Source organism: Callithrix jacchus, chromosome 1 (assembly GCF_049354715.1).
Source record: "Callithrix jacchus isolate 240 chromosome 1, calJac240_pri, whole genome shotgun sequence".
Lineage (NCBI taxonomy): Eukaryota > Metazoa > Chordata > Mammalia > Primates > Cebidae > Callithrix > Callithrix jacchus.
In genome coordinates, this window is record NC_133502.1 from 67,243,411 (window position 1) to 67,269,146 (window position 25,736).

Below are 25,736 nucleotides of genomic sequence, written 5' to 3' on the forward strand. Positions count from 1 at the left end.
AGCAACGCCCGGAGCCCACACCCAGGGCTGAGCCAGGGACAGAGATCTCTCTTTCTGAATCAAATTAGTTTCCTTCCCTTGAGACCAAGGAACACAGAGAATATTTTTCAGGAAGCAGTGGAGAGTGAAGCTTGCCTCTTGCAAAATCTTTAATGCTTGCGGCTTGCTTTTTCTTCCATAAAACTTCCTTTTGCCACAATGGATATTGAGAGGCAGTGCAGCAAAATGGGTAGAGCAGAGAAAGTGATGTGCAATCCCCGCTTTATCCCTTATTAGAGGTGCAGCTTTACTCTGAGCTTCCTTTTTGCCTTCCGTACGCCGGAGACCTAGGCTGTTTCAGGTCTGTTCTGAAGACTAAAGAGAATGAATAGAAAAGGTGAGTACGTGATCTTGCCCAAAGCAGGTCAGCAGTTTGCCATCGTTTGGGTCTTAAGACCTCTTTGCACTCTTGAAAATGATTGAGGACTCAAAGAGTTTCTGTTTATGTAGTTCTATTTAACAATGGTTACCACACTTGAAACTAACATTCATTTTTCAATTAAATTTCTAATTGAAATACTTGATTAGTAAAACAATATATCATGCTAAAAGGTTTTTAAGAAGGATAACTGTATTTTCAAACTAAGAAATATTTCATTAGAATGGCAGTGACAGTGTTTTCCATTTCTGCGACTCTCTTTAATGTCTGTCTTAAGAAAAGATGGTTGGGTTTGTGTATCTGTCTCTGCATTCAGCCTGTTGTGATATCACACATCAGGTAGCCTCTAGAAAACTCTGTACACCGTAAAAGAATGGGAGTGAAAAGTACCAATAACATCTTAGTATATTATCTAAAGATTTTCATGTTGGCACTCCATAAGCTGTAGTGATTCTGTTGTTTCCTGTGAACTTATAAGTGGGAATTTGGGGCCAGGCTGAAGCATCATCTCATCCCAAATTTCTGGGTGGCAAGTCCAGCCTGGAACACAGGACACTCTATGAGTTACCTTGGTCTTTGGAGAAAGTGTCTCTCATGAGAATATGAGAGGTTTTACTCTGCTTTCAAAGAAGCAGATGACGAATTGAGTAATTGATGAATTGAGTAATTGATAAAGTGAATCAGACATGAAATGAATCACAGCTGGAACAAGCCTGAGATCACAGGCCTCCTAATGTACGTCAGGGTGATGTCTGTCTCCAAAAAACCAAATCAAGAAGTCTTCAGAGAGCAGTTGGTTAAGTAAACATTTTATTTCAGATTAACATAAAACCTGCCTTTCAATGACTTCCAAAACATTTCATTTCCTTCCTGTTATGGATGATGAGATGCATTGACTGTGTTTCCATCTCCTCCCCAGCAGGTGCCCGAGCCTGATGAATTCCCTTGCTAACAAACTGCTGCCTCCTGCCGAGACCCGTGTGTCTCCCACGGGGCTGAATTGCCCTGCCTCTGCCCAGCACAGCTCTGGGTGCCCAGGGGGCACAAGGGCCTCCCTGGACCTCAGCAGCAGCACAAGACGGGTGTGTCCCTGTGTCTCTGTCAAGGGTCTGCATGATGTGGGTTGCTAGATCCTTCTTCTTCCTCTTCCTCCACTGCCCATCCTTGATTCTTTACAAAACTCCCTGTCCTTCATTCTTTGAACTCAGACCTCTTTTTAATCTTCTTTTGTCTCCACTAGTTCCCTGTGTCCACCCACCCTGCATCCTCCTCTCCACTGACTCAGTGCTTAATCCTGGTCTAAACCCACCTCTCCACTCAGGTCCTTCTTCCTTCCTTCTCTTTCCTTTGTGTGGCTTGTCATGTGTTAGGGCCACGATGCTAAACTGGTATATAATTAAGATGTAATATACAAAGTAAGTACTGTTATACCCATTTTTCAGGTGAGACAAATAAGGTACAAAAGAGTTCAGTGACTTGCCCAGGTTCCCCTAGCCAGTGATCGATGGAACCAGGTGTGACCCCCATGGCTGCTTGTCTTTCCACCTCATCCCTGATGACTCTCTGAAGTAGCTTTAAGCACCTTCTTTATGTCCCTGTTCACTTGCTTTCCAATGTGCTTCCTTTGCTGGTCTCAACCCACATCCCTTATAATGCGCCTCCCCATAGCCTGAGCACCTGCCCAGGGCACTGGGCAAAAGCAGTGAGCAAGCTTTACTTCATGGGGCTTTCCATCTTGTCCTTTCTGCATTAATATCTGGGCTCGTTCAGGCTCTGCTGCTTTGTCTGTAGGCATCTGCCTTTTTCCCAGAAACAGTTTCATCTTGGGCAGATATGGCCTGGACACAGTTTTGCTTTGTGTATTGTCTTTGGCAGCCCCTTCCTCCGCTGTTCCCCTTCAAAGCCACGTTGCCTGCCATTCCCCATTGTGTTCCGAGCCTTTAAGAGGTGAGCTGGCCATGAGCAACTCTGTTTTTCCTCATCCATACTCTCCATGCTGTTACATGAGGAAGCCACATCTCTAGAGAAGCTGGCCTCTCTGGCTTTGCTCACATACCCACGGAGCCTTGCCCTTCACTATCTGATGAAAGCAGAGAACTGGCAAGTTGTGCAAACAGCAGGGTGGTGGTCCCTTGGGGCTCTGCCTGAGATGCCAGAGCCCAGTGAGGCCAAGAGCAGGCCAGGGGCCCCTGAGGGCTGGACCTGAGCAAGGAAGAGCCAAGTTATTGAAGGGGAAACTGAGGCCAAGTACCCCATTCTTTCATAGTCATTTCTTCAGTTCATTCAAAATATTTATTGACTGCTTTCTTTGTTTCAGGGAATATTCTAAGCATGGGATGCACCAATGAATGAAACTAATAAACCTGCCCTAACGAAGTTTGCAATATATTGGGAAAGACAAACTATAAGCAAATAAATACATAAATGGTCCCCAAGTTAAGATAGTTCAGCCTACAACTTTTTCACTTTACCATGGTGTGAAAGCAATAGAAACTACACTTCAAGTACCCATACAGCCACTCTACTTTTCATTTTCAGTAAAGTGTTCAACAAATACATGAGATATTCAACATGTTACTCTAGAATAGGCTTTGTGTTAGATGATTGTGCCCAACTGTATGGTAAGTGTTCTGAGCGCATTTAAGGTGGGCCAGGCTGAGCTGTGAGGTTCAGGGGGTTAGCTGTATTAAATGTATTTTCGTCTTAAAATATTTTCAATTTACAATAGGTTTATCAGGACGTAACCCCATCATAAATTGAGAAGCATCTGTATACAATGATGTTAGATAGTGATAAATACTGTAAAGAAAAATAAAGCACCGTCTGGTATATTGAGGTGTCTGATGGACATGGAGGGTGAGCGTTGTTGTAGGTAGCATGGTCAGAGAACTTTCTTGGAGGGGTGACATTTAATTAAAATATTAAATGCAGCAAGGAAGTAGTCCAAGAGGATATTTAAAGGAAAGCATTCTGGGCAGAGGTAATAGCCCTTGCCAGCCCTGAGGTGGGAACATGCTTGCTGGTTTTGAGTAGAAACAGGAAGCCGGCATTGCTGGAGAAAATAAGAGATATGGTGGGGTTGGGGAACAGAGTCACATGGGAAGGTACGAGCCATTGAGAATAGTTAGGATTTGATCCAGGAGTTCTGACTCCACGTAGAGTGCTGTTTTCATTGCACCACACTCTCTTCAAAGGGTTATCATACAAGATAGTCCAATTTTGAAGATGGGCAAAAACAGTGGCTTGGACTCTTGATGTTTGTGTTCACTTCCATTTACTTGCAACCAACAAGCAGAGCAAAAATTATAGATAAGATCAAGAAGAAAGACAAAGAGCTCTAGAATAACACTCCCTTTATTCTTCACAGTGTTCACACTGCAAAGTTTGAGTCAGTGTAACCCATGAGGAGTGAGGAATCTGCCATCAAGAGGAGCCCCAAACCATGAGGCAGAGGAGGGTCCTGTTGACCTCGGGGCTCAGTCTCCCAGTGTTGGTGCACTCCGCTTTGGGCTGAGTTGTGTCCCCCCAATTCATGTTGAAACCCTAATTGCCAGTGTGACTGTGTTTGGAGGTAATTACAGTTAAATGAAGTCATAGGAGTGAGGCCCTAAAGTGATAAGGACTGATATCCTTCTAAGAAGAGGAAAAGATTCCAGAGACAGAGAGAAGGTCATGTGGGGACACAGTGAGAAGCTGCCATCTAAGAGTCAGGCTGAGGCCTCACCAGAAACCAGCCATGTCAGCACCTTGATCTTGGACTTCCAGCCACCAAAACCGTGAGAAAATAAATGTCTGCTATTAAGCCACGTAGTCGCGTTGTGATGTTGCAGCAACCTGAGAAGAGTGATGTATGCTACAGTGAGTCCCTTCTGAGGTCCGTTTCTTTTTTTTTTTTTTTTTTTTTTTTTGAGACGGAGTTTCGCTCTTGTTACCCAGGCTGGAGTGCAATGGCGCGATTTCGGCTCACCGCAATCTCCACCTCCTGGGTTCAGGCAATTCTCCTTCCTCAGCCTCCCGAGCAGCTGGGATTACAGGCACGCACCACCGTGCCCAGCTAATTTTTTGTAATTTTAGTAGAGACGGGGTTTCACCATGTTGACCAAGATGGTCTCGATCTGTTGACCTTGTGATCCACCCGCCTCGGCCTCCCAAAGTGCTGGGATTACAGGCTTGAGCCACCGCGCCCGGCCTTCTGAGGTCTGTTTCTTATTGCACCCTTGGGCCTCTAGCAAGCCTTGCCTTGGCCTACCTCATCATCAAATTGGGAAGGGGGTTCCCTCTGACTTCTGAGAGCAGCAATCTTGTCTGCAGCAGTGCTGGGTTGGGGGTGGTTTGGAATTCAAGATGCCTTAACTGGTTTATGCCTGGGCTTTTCAACTGCAATATGGGAAAGATAACGTAAGTGCTTTTGAAGAAAGTTCTATATACAATTATATTCAATAGGTAATTGCTGACATCATCTATGCACAAAGTATTGTACAGGGAAGGATGCAATACAGTTTATCCCCCATGATAAATTTTTCTCAGTGATAATGTATGTGTGTAAAATAGTTGTGAAAGCATTTTAGGAATGTGCCATTTTAAAATGAGGAGTTTTAAAAATAATATTAACTGCTTCCCAGAACACGTAACCTTACATATTTTATGTAAGCCATAGCCTTGTCCTCACAATCCTGTGGCTTTCTGCTTCCTGCAGCTTTGTGGCAAAATGGAAAAAAACAAAACAAAATACAATTCCAAGCCTTTGATTTAAGGTAAATGGATTTTAACCATCCCTAAAGAGCAGGAGGTCAGGACGGAATTCAACCAAGTTTGAGTCACTCATTATTGCTAGCATGCAGTTTTGATAGTTTCATCATTCTCTTTTGAGATTATGCCTTTATTCCCATATTTATAAAAGTGACAAATATATTTATGGAAGAAACTGTTTATAAATGCCTGCATTTGAGAGCAGGTTAAGGAGACCCAGGGTTGCTTTGACTCCGGGTCTCCTTAACCTGCTTTGAGTCATAACAAGTTTGGTTTCTATGACATCACTTTTTACACAGAGAGGATTAAAGTCATTTGTTGCACAAGCCAAAAGGAGCCAGCTGGAGGAGTTTCCGGAGACCTGCTTCTCCCTTATCACAAGGGCAGGTCTGACTTCTGAGCTTCTTTCTGTCCAGGGCTGCATTATGTTCGGCGTAACTAGCGCAAATCTTTTAAATAGGAGCATGAGTATGCCCTATTTTCAGAACACTCCAAATAGCCAAACTCAAACACAAAGAACAGACAAATTAGAGAATGACTTAAAATACAAAAATAATAATTTCCTTAAAATAATGATTCACTGATTACTTCATTTGTGTGGCAAACTCCCCAAGGGCATTTAAAATGTAGTTTGAATAATAAAAATCTTATTTGTATAACATGCAAGTAGCATATGATAGTTTGCAAGTCTGTAGAGTTTTATTGATGTCCTCATGACTACTTTGCAGGATGGGGCATGTTTTTTTATTCCCATGTGACATGGTTGAGAGGCTAAGACAAGTCCTTTGCTCAAGGTCACACAGCTGGAAAGCTCAGAGGTGAGACTTCAGTCCCCTGACTCATTGTCAAATTATACTTTCCTCTGGACACATACTTCTTTTTCAGATATATGTTTTCCCTTGAAACAGAAGTCAGATAATTAAAAACTATTTTGGAGTATATTCAAATTTGAAATGAAAATTTTTGTATAAAAATAATTTGACTTCCCAAGAGAGTAGTTGGAGATCTGTAATGTTTCGAGAAGAAGATAAAAAAATATACTTCATCAGAATCACCAATGAAGTCTTTTTTATTAGGATTCTGTAGAAAAGCAGAATCAATAGGATATATATCTGCTTCAGTATTTATATATATAAAATTATCTATGCAAATAAAGAGATTTATTATGAGGAATTGGTTCATGTGATTATGGAGGCTGAGAAGTCCCACAATACGATGTTTGCAAGCTGGAGATCCAGGAAATCTGGTAGGATAGTTTTAGTGTGAGTATCATGGCCTGAGAACCAGGAGAAATGATGGTATAAGTCCCAGTCTGAGGGCAGGAAAAGACCAGTGTCCCAGCTCAAGGAGCCAGATAAAGAGACAGGTAATTCTCCCTTCCTCTGTCTTTTTGTTGTCTGTTCAGCCTGCCAATAGATTGGATGAAGACCCCTCGCTCTGAAGAGGACCATGGATTTTACTCTGTCCATTTTATTCTGATACAAATGTTAGTCTCTTCCAGAAACAACCTCACAGATACACCCAGTAATAATATTTAACGGGATATCTGAGCCTCCTGTGGCCCAGGGCCCAGTCAAATTGACACACAAAATAAACATAACACTTCAAACAAAAAAACAAAACAAAAACCCAAAACAGATGACCAGGCCAGATTACAAATATATTCAATAAGAATTTCCAAGTGTAGCTTTTGTTCTTTGCTTTTTAAATTAAAAAAAAATTTTTTTTAATTTTTCCATAAGTTATTTGCGTGTAGGTGGTATTTGGTTACATCAGTTCTTCTGTGCTGATTTGTGAGATTTTGGTGCACCCATCATTCGAGCAGTATACACTGCACCCTATTTGTAGCCTTTTATCCTTTGCTCCCCCACCCTTCCCCTCAAGTCCTCAAAGTCCATTGTATCATTGCCTTTGCGTCCTTATAGCTTAAGCTCCCACATTTCAGTGAGAACATACGGTGTTTGATTTTCCATTCCTGAGTTCAGTTACTTCACTTAGAATAACAGTCTCCAATCTCATCCAGGTCACTGCAAATGCAGTTAATTCCTTCCCTTTTACTGCCGAGTGTATTCTATCATATATGTATACCACAGTTTCTTTATCCACTTGTTGATTGATGGGCAATTGGGTTTGTTCCACAATTTTGTGTTGTTTGCTTTTTTCAAAAACCAAAGAGTGGACAGCCCAAACTGAAAAGCATGAATCCAAATGTCCAGACTGAGGCATGCTGAGAGAGTCATAGATTTTCAAAGTGAATGGCTTCTATGCTCAAAGATGTGTTCCATTTCCTTGCAGGCAAACCTTATAAAATTAATGTGAGCTTATGTCCGCTAACAGAGGAGAAAGAATGAATTATATGCAATTAAAGATAGTCAAGAATAAATTCTGTTTAGCTTCAGGGTGATATGTTTTGGCTGTGTCCCCACCCAAATCTCATCTTGAATTGAAACTCCCACAATTCCCACATGTTGGGGGAGGAACCTGGTGGGAGGTAATTGAATCATGGGTTGGGCCTTTCCAGTGCTGTTCTCATGATAGTGAATAAGTCTCAGGAGATCTGATGGTTTTAAAAACAGGAGTTTCCCTGCATATGTTCTCTTCTCTTGTCTGCTGTCATGTGAGATGTGCCTTTCACCTTCTGCCATGATTGTGAGGCCTCCCCAGTCATGTGTAACTGAAAGTCCCATAAACCTCTTTCTTTTGTTAATTGCTCAATCTCTGTTATGTCTTTATCAGAAGCATGAAAATGGACTAGCCGGGTGCGGTGGCTCACACCTGTAATCCCAGCACTTTGGGAGGCTGAGGTGGGTGGATCGCCAGAGGTCAGGAGTCTGACACTAGCCTGGATAACGTGGTGAAACCCCATCTCTACTGAAAGTACAGAAACTAGCCGGACGTCGTGGCAGGTGCCTGTAATCCCAGCTGCTTGGGAGGCTGAGGCAGGAGAATCACTTGAACCTGGAAGGCAGAGGTTGCAGTGAGCCGCGATTGTGCCATTACACTCCAGCCTGGGAGACAAGAGCAAAACTCTGTCTCAAAAAAAAAAAAAAAAAAAATTTATAACCAGATGCTCTTATACCTGAACATTCTGCTTTGATATAACTTCTGAGCAAGTCTGATGTGATCTTCTACATACTAAACCTCCATAGTCCATATATAAACTGTGAGCTGAAACACTGTGGTGGAGCAGTCAGACAGAAGCTCTCTGAGAAATTTCTCCGGGGCCATAGGCCCAGCTAGCCCAGATGGCTCCAATGCGTCATACTTAATATTAAGAACATTAAGTTACATCAATTTATATCAAACTTTAAGCACCTGTCTCACTAAGCTAATGGGAAATTCAGTCTTGGTTGTTACAATGGCTCTACCATTTGAGAGTACCATGATGATTTCTTTTTCCCTAACTTGAAGGTTATGCAAAGCTCCTGAGGCCATACATGAGCCAGCTCACTGGGGAGACTCCTCTGATAGTCAGCCACCGGTCCACACTGGTCCACTGACCTAAGCTGCAGGCTCTCCCTGCTGTCATCCCACAGTTGGGATGTAGGGGTCTTCAGGGGTTGCGGATGGACATTCTTGGGCTTAGAATTCAGCCTCCTCAGCACATCATGCAGCCACCCCTTCTGAGGCTTTTCAAACTCCCCAGATAAATTAGCATCTGTCTCCAAGCTGTTTCTTTAATCTCTCTGTGGATTCTTATGCCAATGCTATACTTTAAGAAAACCTATTAGAGCTTTTAAATACATATTACCATTCTAACAGATTTTTTTCTCATGATATTTCTCCTGGTGCCCCAAGCAGCTGCCTTCATCTTCCCACTCTCATTTTCCCCTGATTGGGTCTCTATTTTCAAATTCTTCTCCAAACAAAAAATAAATAAATTCTTTATAGAAAGCCATGTCCTCTCTTAACCCATCTTTGGCCAGTTTGACATAATCTCTACTTCAGAATAAATTGAAAATCCAAATCCAAAATAAAGAATTGGTCATTTAACACAGTTACAAAATAACATGGCATTTGCTTCTTAGGTCCCCATTGAGAAAGCACAGTCCAGTCTCATAATTCCACTGAAGTTTATACAACAAAAATCCTTTCTCCGAGTTGCACAGTGTATGTATTTGCTTGAGGAAATACCTACTCTCTCAAACAAAAACAACTGTGTCTGAAACCCCAGGACACTTCTGGCTTTTGCTATGATAAATAAAGACTTCCATTTTCTTTCCTCTCCAAGGACATTGCTCAACGAATAGGAGGCTTCACTCAGGCTGGAAAAAGGAAAAATAAGTCATTACATCTCTGTCTCTCTGTCTCTGTCTCTGTCTCTCTCTCTCTCTCGCGCGCACACACACACACACACACACCCCCCACAGACACTAATAATTCACAACCCCTCCCTTATTGCTCACCCTAAGGATCTTGGTTGCTCTGTTACTCCCAGCTTTATTTGGGCCATTTGCCCTTGGAACGTTGTTAAGTTTTCTCATTGTCAGTTGAAAATACCTATGACTTCACAACAGAAACTCAAAACTTCACTTTTGCCCTTCTTACAAGAGCCATATTTCCCCCCCCACCCTCTGAAGCTGCCTTGCTGCCTGATCAGGTACAGGCCACACCTGGTGTGAACACCTGGCTGGTTAACAGCTCTCTCTCCACCTCATTTGCAGGACATATGTGCCCTCTGCAAGCTCCATTTCACCCCTTCCCCAGGTGAGATTTCAGTGAGTTTCACCCCAACTACTTTAGGTATGTACTCTCATCATCCTCATTCAGCGTAATCCATTCTTTATTAGTTTGTTTTAGAAACAAGGAAGTGTGTAGCCTCAGGATGCCTGCAGTAGGCTTGTTTCTGTGAGGGGATTCAGCCATGTAGCAAAGCCAACATCTGCGGAGGAAGGCCCACAGATGCTCTGGTAGAACAGGGCCTGAAGTCCAACTTCCCTTAGTATATTTCAGTTATATGAGATAGTCAAATACCTTTATTATGTAAGCCACTTGGGGTTGGGTTTTCTGTTACTTGCAATAAAAATATCCCAAGTAACATACCAAATCTCCACTAACCCCAGAAAGTGACTTTCCTCCCCTCAAGAGAGGACTTGTCTCCCATGTCAGGACTTGAAGTGCTTCTCTCAAGAACCCAAACCCAACTCTAGCCCTTGTCCTGCTTTCCTTTCTTCTGTCAATATTCAGTTTCCATTTCTGGCAGCCTTTCTTGTCTTCGCTTTTTGTTTTTGTTTAAAAAAACAACTAGGGATTAGTTTGAATTTTAAAATTTTAACTTAATTTTTATTTTACTTCAGAAATACCTATTCACAAGTTAGGCAATTACACAATTCTTAAAATGAGAAGTCCCCACCCTATCCTCCCACCTCCAATTTCTCCACAGAGGTAATCTCTGCCCATTCTTTCTTCTTTTTCTACCTGTATTTACTGCTTACTGCTAAATAAAATGGTTGTAGAACTATTCATCATTTTCCAGCTTTATTTATTATGCATTTTCTGTGATGGAAGATGGCAACTTAGGTTTCTTATGCCTCTCTCACACACGTGCGTATCTTCTCCCTTTATTTTCTGAAAAAAGGTTATATCACAGTATTTCACTCTAGCAGCCCAGCCCACCCCACTTATCTGTGGGAGATGCATTTCAAGACCCCCAGTGGATTCCTGAAACCATGAATAGTACCAAACTCGATTGCTGTCAATTGGAAAACATTACTGTTCATGTCTTCCACCCATAAATGTAATACCTTTTCATCTTAACTAAGCATTTATCACCCACTGTGAAGTGTGATAAATACTTTTTGCAGCTTGAGGTGCAACAGCAAAACTAGCACAAATTTATTTTGCCTTCTTCACAATTTTACAGATAGATTTGTTCTTACTGTGGATCTTAGCAACCTCAGCATTTTTTTTTTCTTTCCTTATTAAGTCAAGAACTTTCACCTTTTCTCTTAGAGGAAGCACTTTACAGCTTGTCTTTGGTGTATCTTATTTGCTAGCATCATTACTCTTATGCTTTGGGGTCATTAAGTAAAATAAGAGTGAGTTTAACACAAGCACTATTACATCACAATAGTTGGTTTGATCAACTGGATGATGATTCAGTGACTCATGGGTAGGTAGCATATATATTGTGGATCCACTGGAGAAATCTCACACCATCCCACTTTTCCCTGCCCAGAACGTGAGTAGAGTGAGATAGTGTGAGACTTCAACACGTTACTCAGAATAGCACGTGTTTTAAAACTTAAGACTTGTTCTTGACAGACTCTTGGCTAATAGGAAAAAACAAACAAACAAACAAACAAACAAAAACTTAAGACATGTTTATTTATGGAATTTTCCATTTAATATTTTCAACTGTTTGACCATGAGTAACTGAAGAAAGCAAAATCACAGATAATGGGAGACTATTATAGTCACATTATTTGCTATGTATATATTATTCACAGCTGAGCCATGTAGTGTACTATGGTTATATTTCCTAACACAAAAATTTCTTTTCCACTAGCATTTAATAACTGTATTTTGTTTTCACTTACTTGTTTTTCTATGTATTTGTCACTACTTTATCTAAATCTTCCAAAAGAAATATAAATTCCTCTCAATGTGTATAAATCAATTAATTTCTTCTTTTTCTGGGAGACATCCATATTAGAGCCCTTTAAGAATTCTGCTCCAACATGAATGAGTTGCTTTCTGAGCCTGCCACACACCAACATCCTGGGAATTCCCTTCACCTTTCTCCTGTGTTGGATTCCTTGTTTCCTAGCTACTGTGTTTTCCTCTATCTTGGTTTAATCTCTTATTTTGGATGAATACATTCTCCACTAGCTTTCTGATAAAAGTGTAAGGGTGATGAAAATGCTGAGACCTTTTATACGAAAAGGTCTCTATTAACTCTCACATTTGTTGGTGCTTTCCATGTTAGGGCCTTTTCCTCAAAAGTATTGTGGTCATTGACTGTTGCTCATAATTATGAGGCTCTGACCGGTTGACCAAATGCTGTGAGTAGAATGGATTTGTTGCACTGTGGGCTTCATTGTCAGGTGAGTAATAGGGCAGACACCCAGCTTTTGTGTTGAAGGATCCCCAGCTACCTGTATCAATCAGCCTTTTTCTCAGATTATGCAGTTTTCCATAGGAGGATCCTCCACAGGGTCCTGTCTTGACAGGGTTTGAGTCTGTCTGTCATCATTCTGGTAGCTAAATAAGGGAAGGGTACTGGGATTTGTGTTTAGTAGGAAGAATGATTTAGTCCCTCCCAACCTTCAGGCTGCCATGTCACCTCCACCCTTTACTGTACCAGAAGTCAACAACTCTATGGAGAAAACCTTGGTTTTCTTGTGAAAGTGAGGAGGGGGAGGAAGCTGGTAGGAGAGGAGAGCTTTTATTCAGACTTTCAATCTTCCTGGAAGTTGACAAGGGTAGCAGTGGGGAGAGCACCCAGCCAATACTTCTGCACAGAGAACTCTTACTAGCTGTGTAAACTTAAACAAGTTTCTTAATTTTTCTGAGCTTCAATTTCTTCAGCTGTAAAATGGAAACTCAGAGCTTTATATGTGCATGTCAAATGGGATTAATGAATGCAAAGCGCCTGGCATAATCTGCCTAGCAGGGGCAGTGTACTCAATTGTTGGCAGTACAACAGTCATGGTGGTAGTAGTTGGTAGTATCCTTAGCCTTGTTTCAGTGGACAGAAAGGAATCTCTCAAACTATCTAGCATTTTCCTACTCTCTCAAGAGGGAAGGCAGCATCACCTTACTCATCTTCTGCCAAAATGTTTACAGAATTTCAGGGGTGCAACAACCTTTGCAACTTGCCCTCTACTCCATCGTTCCCTTGTGTGCCCAACCCCAAAGCCCAGAGATAACTCTTTTATTTTTGGCTTCCATCCCAGTGAATTACTGGGAAGAATAGAAGCAAGGTCAACTAACCTACATCTCAAAAAAAATTTTAAGATACGTGACCTTGATGCTCTCCCTCCCATTCTACACACAATTCTTCCATTTCCTAGGGCAGTGCCCCAGATCTTCCTCCTACTTTTCCTGTCCTTCCTAATACCCTGGCAAGAGAGAAACAATAGAAATAGTGTTGTCTTCAGTATGTTAGAACTCCTTTCCCAATGCAAAATGAAATTCTTCCTTCCCCTACTTATCATCAGTTCTCTTTTGCTCTAATCCTTCTCCCCCCTTTTCTCTCACTGTCCTTTCTTGGGACCTTGATGCTGTTTTGTGAAAGGACAGCCTTCTTCTTCACAGTTAGTCTTTCCCTGAATCTTAGGATGTGTTTCCTGTCTGCTTTGGGGCTTCCAGTAGCATTGTTAGTTGGCTATATCTCAGGGGATTGAAGAGGGCAGGGGAGCTATAGAAGCTGGGGAAGTTGTGGATGTTTTGAAGAATTTAGAAAGCCTGATGGGCCACAGATCTGGTTCAGGATCTGAAGAAAAGTAGGATCCAATGTGCTCTGTATTTTTTCCCAGTCTGATATTTCAGTCCACAGGACTCTAGTAGGAATTTTTCATCCTGTATTCCTCATTAACACTCAACAACTGAAAATACACTGAATAAAATTTTTGAAGTAAGTCTTATTAACAAAAGTTGTGGTCAACTAAATATTAAGAATCAATCAACATTTGTTGGCAATGATGTAAATACAAAGTCATTTGGAAACTATGAGTGAATGAAGATGGACACAAGGATAGAGGAACAGGTCTCATCTAAGTACTCCTTATACTCTTGTTTCCTTTTTCAACCACACACTAACAGGGAAACCACACTTTATCTTTGCCTTCTGTGAATGGCCTTTTTTGAGTGCAGACCTTAGTCTGTCCTTAAAATTCTCTCCAGCAAAGTAATATAGCACAGGATTGAAGCAGCTATTGGCTGCTGCCAAGGCCAGTGTGATGACCAAAGCTTTATGTAGCCTGTCTCTGCATATACCCACTTTCCATGTCACCAAGTGGAGCGTCCTCAGTGTGTGATAGGGCAGGAAACACAAGAAGAAGATGATCAAGGCGAGGACAATGGTGATCAGTGTCTTCCTGTGAGAAACCCGTAGCCCCAATTCTGGGAGCTCCACTTTTAACAGAACTCGAATGATCAGCAGGTAACAGATGCTGAGTATGAAAAATGGGAGCAGAAAGCCCACCACCAAGGCAATATAGTTCATGGTCTGCAGCTTAGTAAGTTTATAGAGATTCAGCTCTAAGCATAATGTAATACTGCCATTCTGCTCAGTGGCACGATCCAGTAGCATTACTGAGGAAGCCATGATAAGGATCCATATGATCCCACACAGGATCCAGGCACTCCTGATGCTGATGATATGGAGAAGCCGAAAGGGGTGAACAGTTGCCAGGAAACGCACAACACTCAGCACAGTCAGGAAATAAATGCTGCTGTACATGTTGACATACAAGGAATAAGACATAATTCTGCAGGCCAGGTCTCCAAATATCCAGTTGGAGCCTCTAAGGTAATAGTCAGCCCTGAAGGGAAGCGTGCTTATGAACAGGAGATCTGAAATAGCCAGATTTAGCATGAAAATGTTAACGGATGTGGACTTCTTATAAGGCTGTAGGAAAACATATATGGACAAGCCATTTCCCAAGACTCCCCAGGCAAATATTATCAGATATACAATTGGGAAAAATTCTCTCTTGAAGTTTTCAATTGTGCAGTTACTGTTGTTGTTGTTATTGCTGAAGGTGGCATTTGGTTCCATTTCTGATAAGGAGATGGATGGATGTAAGGACATAAATGTTCTCTCCATCCTGGGTTAAAAAGAAACAGACACAAAAAGTTACTTTGTGAATTTCCCTTTTTCCTTCTTGCTTACTGATTATATCGCTCTAGGTTTTAATAAAACAGGGAGCAATACCATCTTTTCTTTGAAAGTTGAGTTTTAAAATATTGGTTAAGTCTTTACTATATGCTGCATTATATTTCATAATAAATTTACATTTTCTGATTTATAGAATGTAGAATAGCCATTAATTTGTTTGGCAGAAGTTGAAGCTTCAAACTTAGGGAACTTATGACCTAGTGCCCATGTTGACATGAATACCTCCCTGTGAACCTAAAACCGCTGAATAGTAGATTTCTCATCAGAAGCTGTGGAGCACAGAAGAAAATGGCACATTTCTCGAATGCTGAAAGAAAAGACCTGCCAACCTAGCATTCTATATCCAGCAAAAATATCTTTCAAGTACAAGGAGAAAATCAAGATTTTTTCAGATGATGGAAAACTAAGACTCTGTTGCCAGTAAACCTATCTTAAAAGAATGACTAGGCCAGGTGCAGTAGCTCATGCCTGTAATCCCAGCACTTTGGGAGGCTGAGGCAAGTGGATCACTTGAGGTCAGGAGTTCAAGACCAGTCTGGCCAACATGGTGAAGCCCATCTCTACTAAAAATATAAAAATTAGCTGGGTATGGTGGCAGGCACCTGTGATCTTAGCTACTCAGAAGGCTAAGGCAGGAGAATTGCTTGAACCTGAGGTAGAGGTTGCAATGAGCTGAGATTGTGCAATTGCACTCCAGCTTGAACAACAAGAGTGAAACTCCCTCTCAAAAGAAAAAAAGGAAGTTCTCTAAACAGAAAGGAATTCATAAAAGACGGAACCTTAGAACATTAGAAAATAAGAACATGGTAAGCCAAAATATGGGTAAATACAATAGACTGTCCATCTCTTTTAGAGTCTAGGTTACATTTAGCATTTTGATACAAAAATGTTAATGCTCTCTGAAGTGGTTTTAAATGGATGTAGAGGAATTATTAAGATAACTATATTATAAATGAGGGAAGGTAAAGAGACATAAAAGGAGGTAAGTTTTCTATACTTCACCTGAACTGATAGAATGATGATGTGAATAGATTATTGTAATATATATATATATGGAGAGAGAGAGAGAGAGAGGAGAGAGAGAGAGAAATACCTAGAGCATCCACTAAAATAATATACAAAGGGATATACTCAAAAACATTACAGATAAATACAAACAGAATTCAAAAAGTGTTCAGATAACCAACAGCAAGGCAGGAAATAGAAAACATAATAAAAACAGAAAACAAAAAATAAATTGCAGTCATCCCTGATTCATCAATAATTACATTAAATATAAGCAGTCTAAATATACCAATTAAAAGATAGAGGATTGAAATATATTTTTTAAATGACCCTATTATGTACTGCCTATAACAAATACTTCAAATAGCAGTATTGGCTGCTTGAAAGTAAAAGGATGAAAAAATGCATGTCATTCAAATCAAAGAAAATTGGGAATGGCTCTTTTAGTATCAAATATAGTGGACTTCAAAGGAAAGGACATTGCCAGAGACAGTGAGAGACACTATATAATAACAATGGGGTTTAACCACTATGAAGACATATCAATTCTAAATGGGTATGCACCAAGCAACAGAGTTTGCAAAACTAAAAAAACTGAAAGGAGAAATATTTGATGACTTCAAGACCCTCTCTCAGCAGTTGAAGCAAATAAACAAAAACTCAGCAAGGGCATAGAGAAACTAAAAACACCATCAACCAACAGGATCAAATTGACATTTATAAAAGAGTTCACCCAACAAGAGCAGAATATTCATGCCTTTAAGTGTTCACAAAACTGCAAAAAAAATTCAGTGAAGGAAAGATAGCCTTTTCAGAGGCATTGGAGCAACTGGATAGCCACAGGCAAAAAAAAAAACCTTAAACTAAACCTCACACCTTATACAAAAATTAACAAAAATGCAGCATGGACTTCATGTAGAATGTAAAAGTATACAATGTTTAGGAAAAAAATTAGAGAGAATCTTTGGGATCTAGGACTGGCAAAGAGTTCTTAGACTTGACACCAAAAACATGATCCATAAAAGAAAACATTGATAAACTGGAGCTCATCAAGATGATAAATTTTTGCCCCACAAAATACTCTGTTAAGATAAAAATAAAAGCTACAGACTGTGAGAGAATATTTGCAAACCACTTATCAAACAGAATTATTTAGAATATATAAAGAACTCTTGAAAATCAACAGTAAAACAAGCTAACAAACAAACGAATAAAAAAATCCAATTAGAAAATGGGCAAAAGATAGAAACAAACACTTTAGAAGATATACAGATATCATATAAGCATATCATATATCATATCATATAATGTTGAACATGAAAAATTGTTCAACATTACTGGCCATTAGGGAAACACAAATTAAAACATGATAAGATATTACTACATACTTATTAGAATGGCTAAAATAAAAAATAGTGACTACACCAAATACAGAGAAACTGGATCACTCAGACATTGCTGGTGAAAGTGTAAAATGACAGTCATTCTGGAAAACAATTTGACTATTTCCTAAAAAACTAAACAAGCAACTACCATGCATTCCAGTAATTATACTCCTGGGCATTTATCTCAGGGAAATAAAATCCTATACATCAATGATTACTGCAGTTTTATTTGTAATAGCCCCAAACAGGAAATAACTCAGATAGCCTTCGATAGTTAAACAAACAGTGGTACATGCAAACCATGGAATTCTACTGAGCAATGAAAGGAGGGAACCACTGATACATTCAGTAACTAGAATAGATCTCTAGGTAGCTAAGCTATATGAAAATAAAAACTAATTATACAGTGTGATCTCATTTATATAAAATCCTTGAATTGAAAAAATTATAGAAATAGAGAACACAGATTTGTAGCTGCCAGGGATTAAGAAGGTGATGAAGGTGGGAGGGAAGTAGAGGCAGCTAAAATGAGAAGTTTGAGGCATCCTTGTGGTGACAGAAATGTTCGGCATCATAACTGTATCAATGTCAATATTTGGAATATACAGGAGTTAGAGATTAGCCTGGGCAACATAGACCATGTCTCTACAAGCAAGCAAGCAAGCAAAGGGAGAGGAGAGGAGAGGAGAGGCAAGGAAGGGGAGAGGAGAGGAGAGGCAAGGAAGGGGAGAGGAGAGGAGGGGAAGGGAGGGGAGGGGAGGGGAGGGGAGGGGAGGGGAGGGAAGGGAAGGGAAGGGGAGGCGAGGGGAGAGGAAAGGAAATGGGAAAGGGGAAGGAAGAAAGCAAAGAGAGAGAGAAAAGAAGAAAAGGAAGGAAAGGAAGGGAGGAAAGGAGAGAGGAAGGGAGGGAAGGAGGAAGGGAGGGAAGAAGGAAGGGAGAGAGGGAGGGAGGAAGGAAAGAAGGAAGGAAAATGTTATACTTCATGGTAAAAGGAAAGAAAAGGAAAGAGAAAGAAAGAAGCAAGGAAGGAAGGAGGAAGGAAGAAAGGAGAATGTTATACTTCGTGATAAAAGGAAAGAAAGCAAAGAGAAAGAAGGAAGGAAGGAAGGAAAGAAAGAAAAAAGAAAAGAGGGAGGGAGGAAGAAGGGAGGAAAATTGATTAGCTGGGCATGGTGGAGCATGGCTGCAGTCCCAGCTCCTTGGGTGGTTGAGATGAGAGGATCACTTAAGCCCAGAAGATCAAGGCTAAAGTGAGCTGTGATCAAACCCTTGCACTCTGGTCTGGGTGATGGAGTGAGAATCTGACTCAAAACAAATAAACGATCAAAAACAAAACAAAGCTGGATTCTGATATACCATGATCTTGCAAGATGTCACCTTTGGGAGAAAGGGTACAAGAGATTTCTCTATTTTTTTTACTCTATTTTATTTTCTCTATTTTTGAAATGATTAGGGAATCTCTAATCATCTCAAAATGGAAAGGAAAAAAAAGGTATGGCTTGAACAAAATACCCTGCAATTTTGATTGCAAAATTTCACCTAGAAACTGCTCAATGGTGCTTGTGTTTAGGAAAACACTTAGATTTTCACGTAGGGAAGCTCCCCTTCCTCTCCATTTCCCCACAACCTACCCATGCTGTCTCTGTACACCTGGAGAGGTGATCCCCAGGAAGATGAGAGAAAGCTTTCAAAAACCTTGTTACAATTAGTAATAAAGCCAACTTGTTCCATTACAGGAGTGTTTCTGGTGGTCTTGGGCTCTGAAGAATTAACCGAAATGGAATTTCGTGAGATTCTTTTGAAGGCCTTGCTGCCTTGAGCAAGTATTCTTGACTCAGTAAGGATGCATGCATGTGGGACCCTGTTCGTGGCTAGGCTCTGCTATTTTGTTGAGAACTATCAGCAATGTGTTTATTTTGTTTTCCAAGGAATAAATCCTCGTAATCCTTTTAGCCCGTAAAACTTGTTGTAAACCTAGTCAGTTGAAAAATTGTTTTCTAGCCTCTAACATCTGTTCTATGATCTGTCTGTTGTCCTGAGTGTTGCTGGTCTACACAAGGAAAAGTCGATAAGGAAAGCAAAAACAAAGTCCCCATAAGTCTGTTCTCTGGCTCCAGGGACTGAGAATTCAGGACTGACACGCTTTGGACAAACTTTGTCCTTTAGATAAACTTTGTGTGAGGTCACCATTTCAAAACTTGTAAGGACTTCCTCTTTCTTATCTTTGTGACCTCGAGAACTACTTTATTTCATTTCTCAGCCCTCATTGTAGATAACTGAACTTTGCTCAAATTCTGGAGACTCAAGATCAGAGAATCAAGGTCAGACAAGTGCCACCCTCACAGACCACTGCATCTCTGATGGGCTCCACTCAACCTAAAACTGCACTTCTTCTAGGCCAGATGCCTGTTTTCTTTCTGATTTCCTCACCGTAACACAAACATGCGTGTTTATCTCTACAACTGGCACAGTTTCACCAAGGACAATATAGGATTGCAATGGCCACCTTGAGGAACTTTTGATATAAACATGATTGTTTAGAGGCACTTCAGAAAAGTATGAAGAAACCTTCAAGAGAAGATTGTCTTATTTGTCTAACAATGATTCTTTTGTTTAAAGTTGGTTATAGCCCCTCCTTTTATTTCCATACTTTGAGAATTAATAAGTGCTGGTTAATTGATAAAATTGGCAAGGGCTTAAACCAATTTTAATGTCGCTCTTTTTATATTTCAAAAGCTATTCTTTTACATATAAACCTTCCTCCTTCTTTTTTCAGAGGGAACATAATTAGCCTTTTTTGGTGTTGATTTCATATTCATCTGCAGCAGGCTCTCTTTTCCTTCTTTCCTTTTTTCCCTTCTATTCCCCCCCTTTCTTTTCCCCTCTCTTCAGAAATTAACCGTTACCTTATCAAATGAGTCATTCACTTTTTATGTATACACTGGAGGGATATCTAGTTCAGATAGTCAAAATGTCTGAAAAAAAGGGAAAAAGGTTATTATTACACTGTCTTTCTGTGGTCACTAACAGTATATTTACATAGTAGCCTTTATTACAGTCATGAGCAAAGAAGAAAAGTCAAAAGATTACATTTTTGGCATGATTCAGAGTCTTCAAAAATTACTTTAATATAAAAACTATTGTCACCCGCATATTTTGGTTTCTACAAGACCAGAGTTAAATTTTCTTTATTAAATTGAATTTTCTACATTAGCTGTATGAATTCAACAAGATTCCACTATTTAAAAAACTTATTTAAAATTTAGAATTTTAGTTTAATACATATGAAATTGTATTAAATTAAAGCGAATAATAATAAATGCCTTTATAATTTTTATGAAATTCTTACAATGCTACAAATCATAAGATTGCATTTGTTAACTAAAATTGTAATTTCCTGATCCTTAACTAACTTTAAGGCCTTAGACAAATGGTTAATTGATAATAATCCTTTGGATGCCTAGACAATCTCTAAATAAGAAACATAAAAACCGTGGTCATTAAATACAATTACTTCTGTTTCTTAAAATGACAATAGATTAACAAAATATGCAATTCCTTTGGATGACATCATATATTTATATATTGAAATTGTTTAAATTGTATGAAATAAATGCTAGTAGACCAAAAAATATCTAAATAAGCTCTGTTTTCTCTCCTTTTTCTTTTGTGCCTTAAGAAAAGGAAGGTTGATTACTTTGGTTAAAGATGATAATTAATATAAATGTTTAATACAGAGAAACACAAATATGCATACAGGATAATAAATATGATTTTCTGTTTACAGGAAAGTTGAAACCATTTATTCAGAGAGTAAATTTTATTTTGACATACATATTATTTTACCTAATAGATTTAATTTTAAAGTTATAGTTAAACATTTAAAATGTCTTACCTATTTGTATATTTACATATCTGCATATGCCTAAATGCATACAGGTAAAAGCATATTAATAAACTGTCTCCTATAGACTATTACAAGAATAATGTACAAAAACAGTAAAATTAGAATTTGAGTCTTTTTAATATATAAAAATAAGTTATGCTATGTCCATATTAGTAAATTTTTTTTTCAATAAAATATTTCATTAACTTTCAATATAGTGCTTTTGACACTTTTAAATCATTTTTAAAAGACCCCTTGCTTTAATAAAATGTTGTTTCTAGTGACTATTGTGAATTGCTATGTATTTTTACAATGCTGTCTGTAATTATTTCTGGACTCTAGATACTTATGACTTACATCTTGTCTCCTGAAACAACTACTCTTGATTCTTTCCAAAATTCAGGTCCCAAATTCAAAATAATCAAGCTATTAATATGTCTTTTGTGCCTAAACCATCTTTGGGTTTATTGTAATGGCTAACACAAGATTTGTTTTGCCATCCTATGAAAGGAAGGGCAATGGGAATAATTACATATTCAAATATCCTTTGAATTTAAATTAATTTAAAAGTATTATGAAAGCTCTTTTATTTACTGAACTTAGCAATAAAAAGCTAATAAAAATATTTTTTCTTATTATATTTAAAATATGCTAATATAAATATCTTTCAAAGATTATATACTTTTTTTGAGTTAAAAAAGAATACCCCTGTTTAAGCACAAAGATTACTGTAATAACTGTATATCAAAATATCTTTTTCCAGGATTCTCAATTAGCAACCCCACTTTTTTTTTTTTGTCATGAAAAGTTGGAACAAACACTAGGAGCTTTGACTGAATGACGTGGGACTCATCGGAAATCTACTGTTTATTTCAGTCTTTTGTCAGCTCCGGTAGCCACAGCATAGTTGTCTCATCTAAGAGCTCTGGCAGCTGCAGCAAAGCTTGTGGAAGCCAGAGTGATTTGGTCAAATTAGTTCTAGGATCTACACTAACCCTAATAACTACCCTGCTGTTTTATTGCTAGATATAACTCAGGATTTTTCAGCTAGTCACTTTATCTCCTAAGAAATGTTGTTGGTTTCACTTCAAATATATTCATCACTGTAACACTCTAAACCCAATGACCCTCCTTCCTTCATCTGTAGAAAAAGAAGCCGATGATTGGTTACCTCTGTTGAGGACCTCTCCACACATTGCACGGACCTTCTATAGATTCCCTCGGATATCCTCAATTTGACTTTGCTTGTTGTTGGTTCAGACTAAACAAACAAAAACTAAAAATTGCCTAGTAGGCTATGCTATCACTGGCTTGGTGATAGCAAGTCTAGGTAAAGCTTATATTTCAAAAGTAGTGTGAGCTTTACCTAGACATAAAATAAGTTCAGATGGCAAAATTAATTGCCCTCATCCAGACCTGCCAGCTGACAAAAGAAAAAAAATACCCTGATATAGGCATATGATTTGGGATTAGTCCATGAATTTAAAATGCTTTAAAAAAGGTCTCTTGATGCTACAAGAACCCCTATAAAATGGATGGTAAGCCTCAGATACTTGGGAAGCTGAGGCAGGAGGATTGCTTGATCCCAGGAGGTTGAAGCTACAGTGAGCCATGATTGCACCACTGGACTCCAGCAAAATACTTCTGCTGAGGTCCTGACAAGCCTATCAGCAAAACCTAATCCTTCAGGAGTGAGAACAAGGATTAGGCCTGTCCTGGGTAAAAAGAGTTACTCGGAGACACTCCAGCCTGCTCAGCAGGACTTGTTTGACTTCACTGAAGGAATTTTCCCACCTCTAGTGACACCCCCTAACCATGACCAAATACAGAAAAAGGCAAATTCCTTTTGTAACTAACGATTTTTAAATTTCCACTATTAATACAGTTTCTGCTTCACCAGGACAGTCCTTCTCAGGTAGACATAAAGCTAACACCCACTTGCCACACACTAACTTTCCTGTGTATTCAGGAAAATTGTTAGAGAATTTCAGTTGTTTAAAACTATCACCCCTCTAGTGGATCATGTTTCCCTAAAAAGAATGGAAAGAAATCTCCAAAAAATGCAAGCACAGGAAAGAAAACTCTCCAGATGGAAGGCTGCATTCTTGTGTTGCATACTGTGTGTTTTAGTCAAGGTTCTTCAGACAGACAGAACCAATAGGATATTATAGAATTATAGAAGATAGATAGATTGATAGAAGATAGATGATTGATAGATAAAAATCAATAGGTAGATATCTCAATAGAGAGATATATGATAGATTGACAGATGATGGATTATAGAAAATCTATAGATGATTTCTAGATGACAGTTAATGATTAATAGAGACAGATAGATGATTGATAGATGATAGATAATTGACAGATAATACATAGATAATAATCGAGAAAGAGAGAGAGGGAGAGAGATGAGAGGAGATTTATTAGGGGAAATAGCTCACACACCATGGGGGTGGAGAAATCCCACAACAGGCCATCTGCAAGCTAGAGACCCTGGGATGCTGGCAGCGTGGCTCCATCCAAGTTTGAAGGCCTTAGAACCAGGTACAATTCTCAGGCTCAGTTTGAAGGCCTGAGAACCTGGGAGGCCTACTAGTAAAAGTCCTAGAGTTCTAAGACCAGAGAGCCTGGAGTTCTAATATCCAAGGCCAGGAGGAAGAGAGAGCAAATCCTTTTATCTTCTTTTTTGCTCTATTCTGGCCCCCAGCCAATTAGACAGTACCCACCCATTGAGGGCAGAGGTCCCCTACAGTCCACTGATTTACATGATAGTCTCCTCTGGAAACACCTTCACAGGCATATGCAGAAGTCATGCTTTACAAGTTCTCCAGGGGTTCCTTAATCCAGTCAAGTTGACACTTAAAATGACACTCTGCAAGCAATGACTACTAAAGGTGGAAAGCATCATCTAAAACTTGCCTCTGAGCCTGGAGAAAGTCATAAATTATACTACTTCCAGTTTAAACTGGAAGCCTAAGTTTAAATTTAAATATGTAAGGCAGAGTTGTCATGGATAATCACATAGCCTTTAATCTCTTCTTATCTAGCCAAAGAGAAATCGGAGCAGCCCATGACTATGGGAGGAAAGCCTACTGGACATCTAGAAAAGAACACACAGATTTGGGGGGACATACTTTCATTGCTTGAATATGATAATCTGGGTCCCTGTTTTCAGAGTCTATTAGAAGAACTAGGAACCACATTTACTTCTGCAAAGTCCTGCTTTCTTGAATCTTACCCTCAAATTACCTAATACAAGCACAAATCCTATAACATATATAATTCCTGACTAGCACTCTTTCCTGAGACATCCCAGTTTCCAATGGTGTGCATTTTTTTCTGGATACAAGAAGCCCATAAACTCAATTTTGTTAACTACAGCCATGTTTCTAATGGCCTTTGACTAGAAGAAGACCTTGATCCCGAGAATCCACATAATGATCTAAATAAAAGAGGTATGGTAAAGCAGTAGTTAATTTAACCTACCTCAAAAGATGATTTGTCAACATATTTCTCACTCAGCAAGAATATTTTTCAATTTTTCTTTGAACATCTATGTGAAGATCATACTCAAAAAACATGGCTGACATGTAAATGATGTGAAACAGAGGTTTGTTTTTTTTTTTAATCCTTCAGTTAGCACTTCCCACATTATCATCTACCAAACATGAATCCCTGAGATGCTCTGTAAAAGAAAAGGCTTTCTTGGTCAAATTAGCCTGAGAAACATAGCAAGCTCTAATACGCCCCTCTTGGAGATTTGCAGTACATTTTACAGGTTCTATAAGGTCCTACAGGAAGAAAAAAAAGCCTGATTTACACAGAATTTCTCTCTTTTATTTAACCTTGAAAACTTTTTTGCATACTAATGCAGTCTAACATCTCAAAGAACTAATGTTCTGCACAATCAGACTTGAGGAAATGCTGATGTTGCTATGAAATTTATCTCAAAGACGTTGTCATTTATCTCGAATATGATTTTAACAGTAGAGAAAGAGAACCATCACCTAATAGGCTAGATCAACCAGGTAGAGAGTGAGGGAACATGGGCTTCAAGAGTTTGCAGTCAGGGAGCTCTAAGCAATTGCAATTGGGTAAATCAGCATTTCCAAGCATCCCTTACTTCATCTGAAAAATGGAGATTGTACTAGTCCCCAGGGCTGTTTTAACAAAGTATCACAAACAGCGTAGCTTAAAACAACAGAAATTTATTCTCTCACAGTTCTGAAGGCCAGAAGTCTGAAATCAAGGTGTCAGCAGGGTATACGGTTTGGATCTGTGTTCACCCAAATCTCATGTTCAATTGTAATCTCCAGTGTTGGAGGTGGGGCCTGGTAGGAGCTGATTGGATCATGGGGACAATTTCACATGAATGGTTTAGCACCATCCGTCAGTGCTGTTCTCATGAGAGTGAGTGAGTGAGTTCTTATGAGTTCTCATGAGTGTTTA

At 39.3% G+C, this 25,736-nt stretch overlaps 1 protein-coding gene and 1 long non-coding RNA gene across 7 annotated transcripts in view; one reads left to right on the forward strand and one right to left on the reverse strand.

Moving 5' to 3' along the window:
• LOC103791546 (uncharacterized) lies at positions 1–4,221 on the forward strand. The gene is made up of 3 exons (XR_617971.5): positions 1–376; positions 1,338–1,500; positions 3,786–4,221. It is a non-coding gene; the product is annotated as an uncharacterized LOC103791546 (long non-coding RNA).
• A 7,255-nt stretch (positions 4,222–11,476) lies between these two features.
• The window catches only part of CYSLTR2 (cysteinyl leukotriene receptor 2), a 52,486-nt gene continuing 38,226 nt past the window's right edge, over positions 11,477–25,736 (reverse strand). For 4 of the 6 annotated variants that reach the window (XM_017971405.4, XM_054253279.2, XM_054253277.2 and 1 more), the window contains 2 exons: positions 20,308–20,376; positions 11,477–14,940 (listed from right to left, as the gene is read on the reverse strand). In XM_017971405.4, the coding sequence (XP_017826894.1) occupies positions 13,896–14,940; positions 20,308–20,324 (1,062 nt within the window). In that variant the 5' untranslated portion in view covers positions 20,325–20,376 and the 3' untranslated portion in view covers positions 11,477–13,895. Of the gene's footprint in view, positions 14,941–20,307; positions 20,377–24,773; positions 24,973–25,736 lie in introns of all 6 variants that reach the window. The other 2 variants (XM_035297913.3, XM_035297921.3) reach the window with 2 other exon arrangements.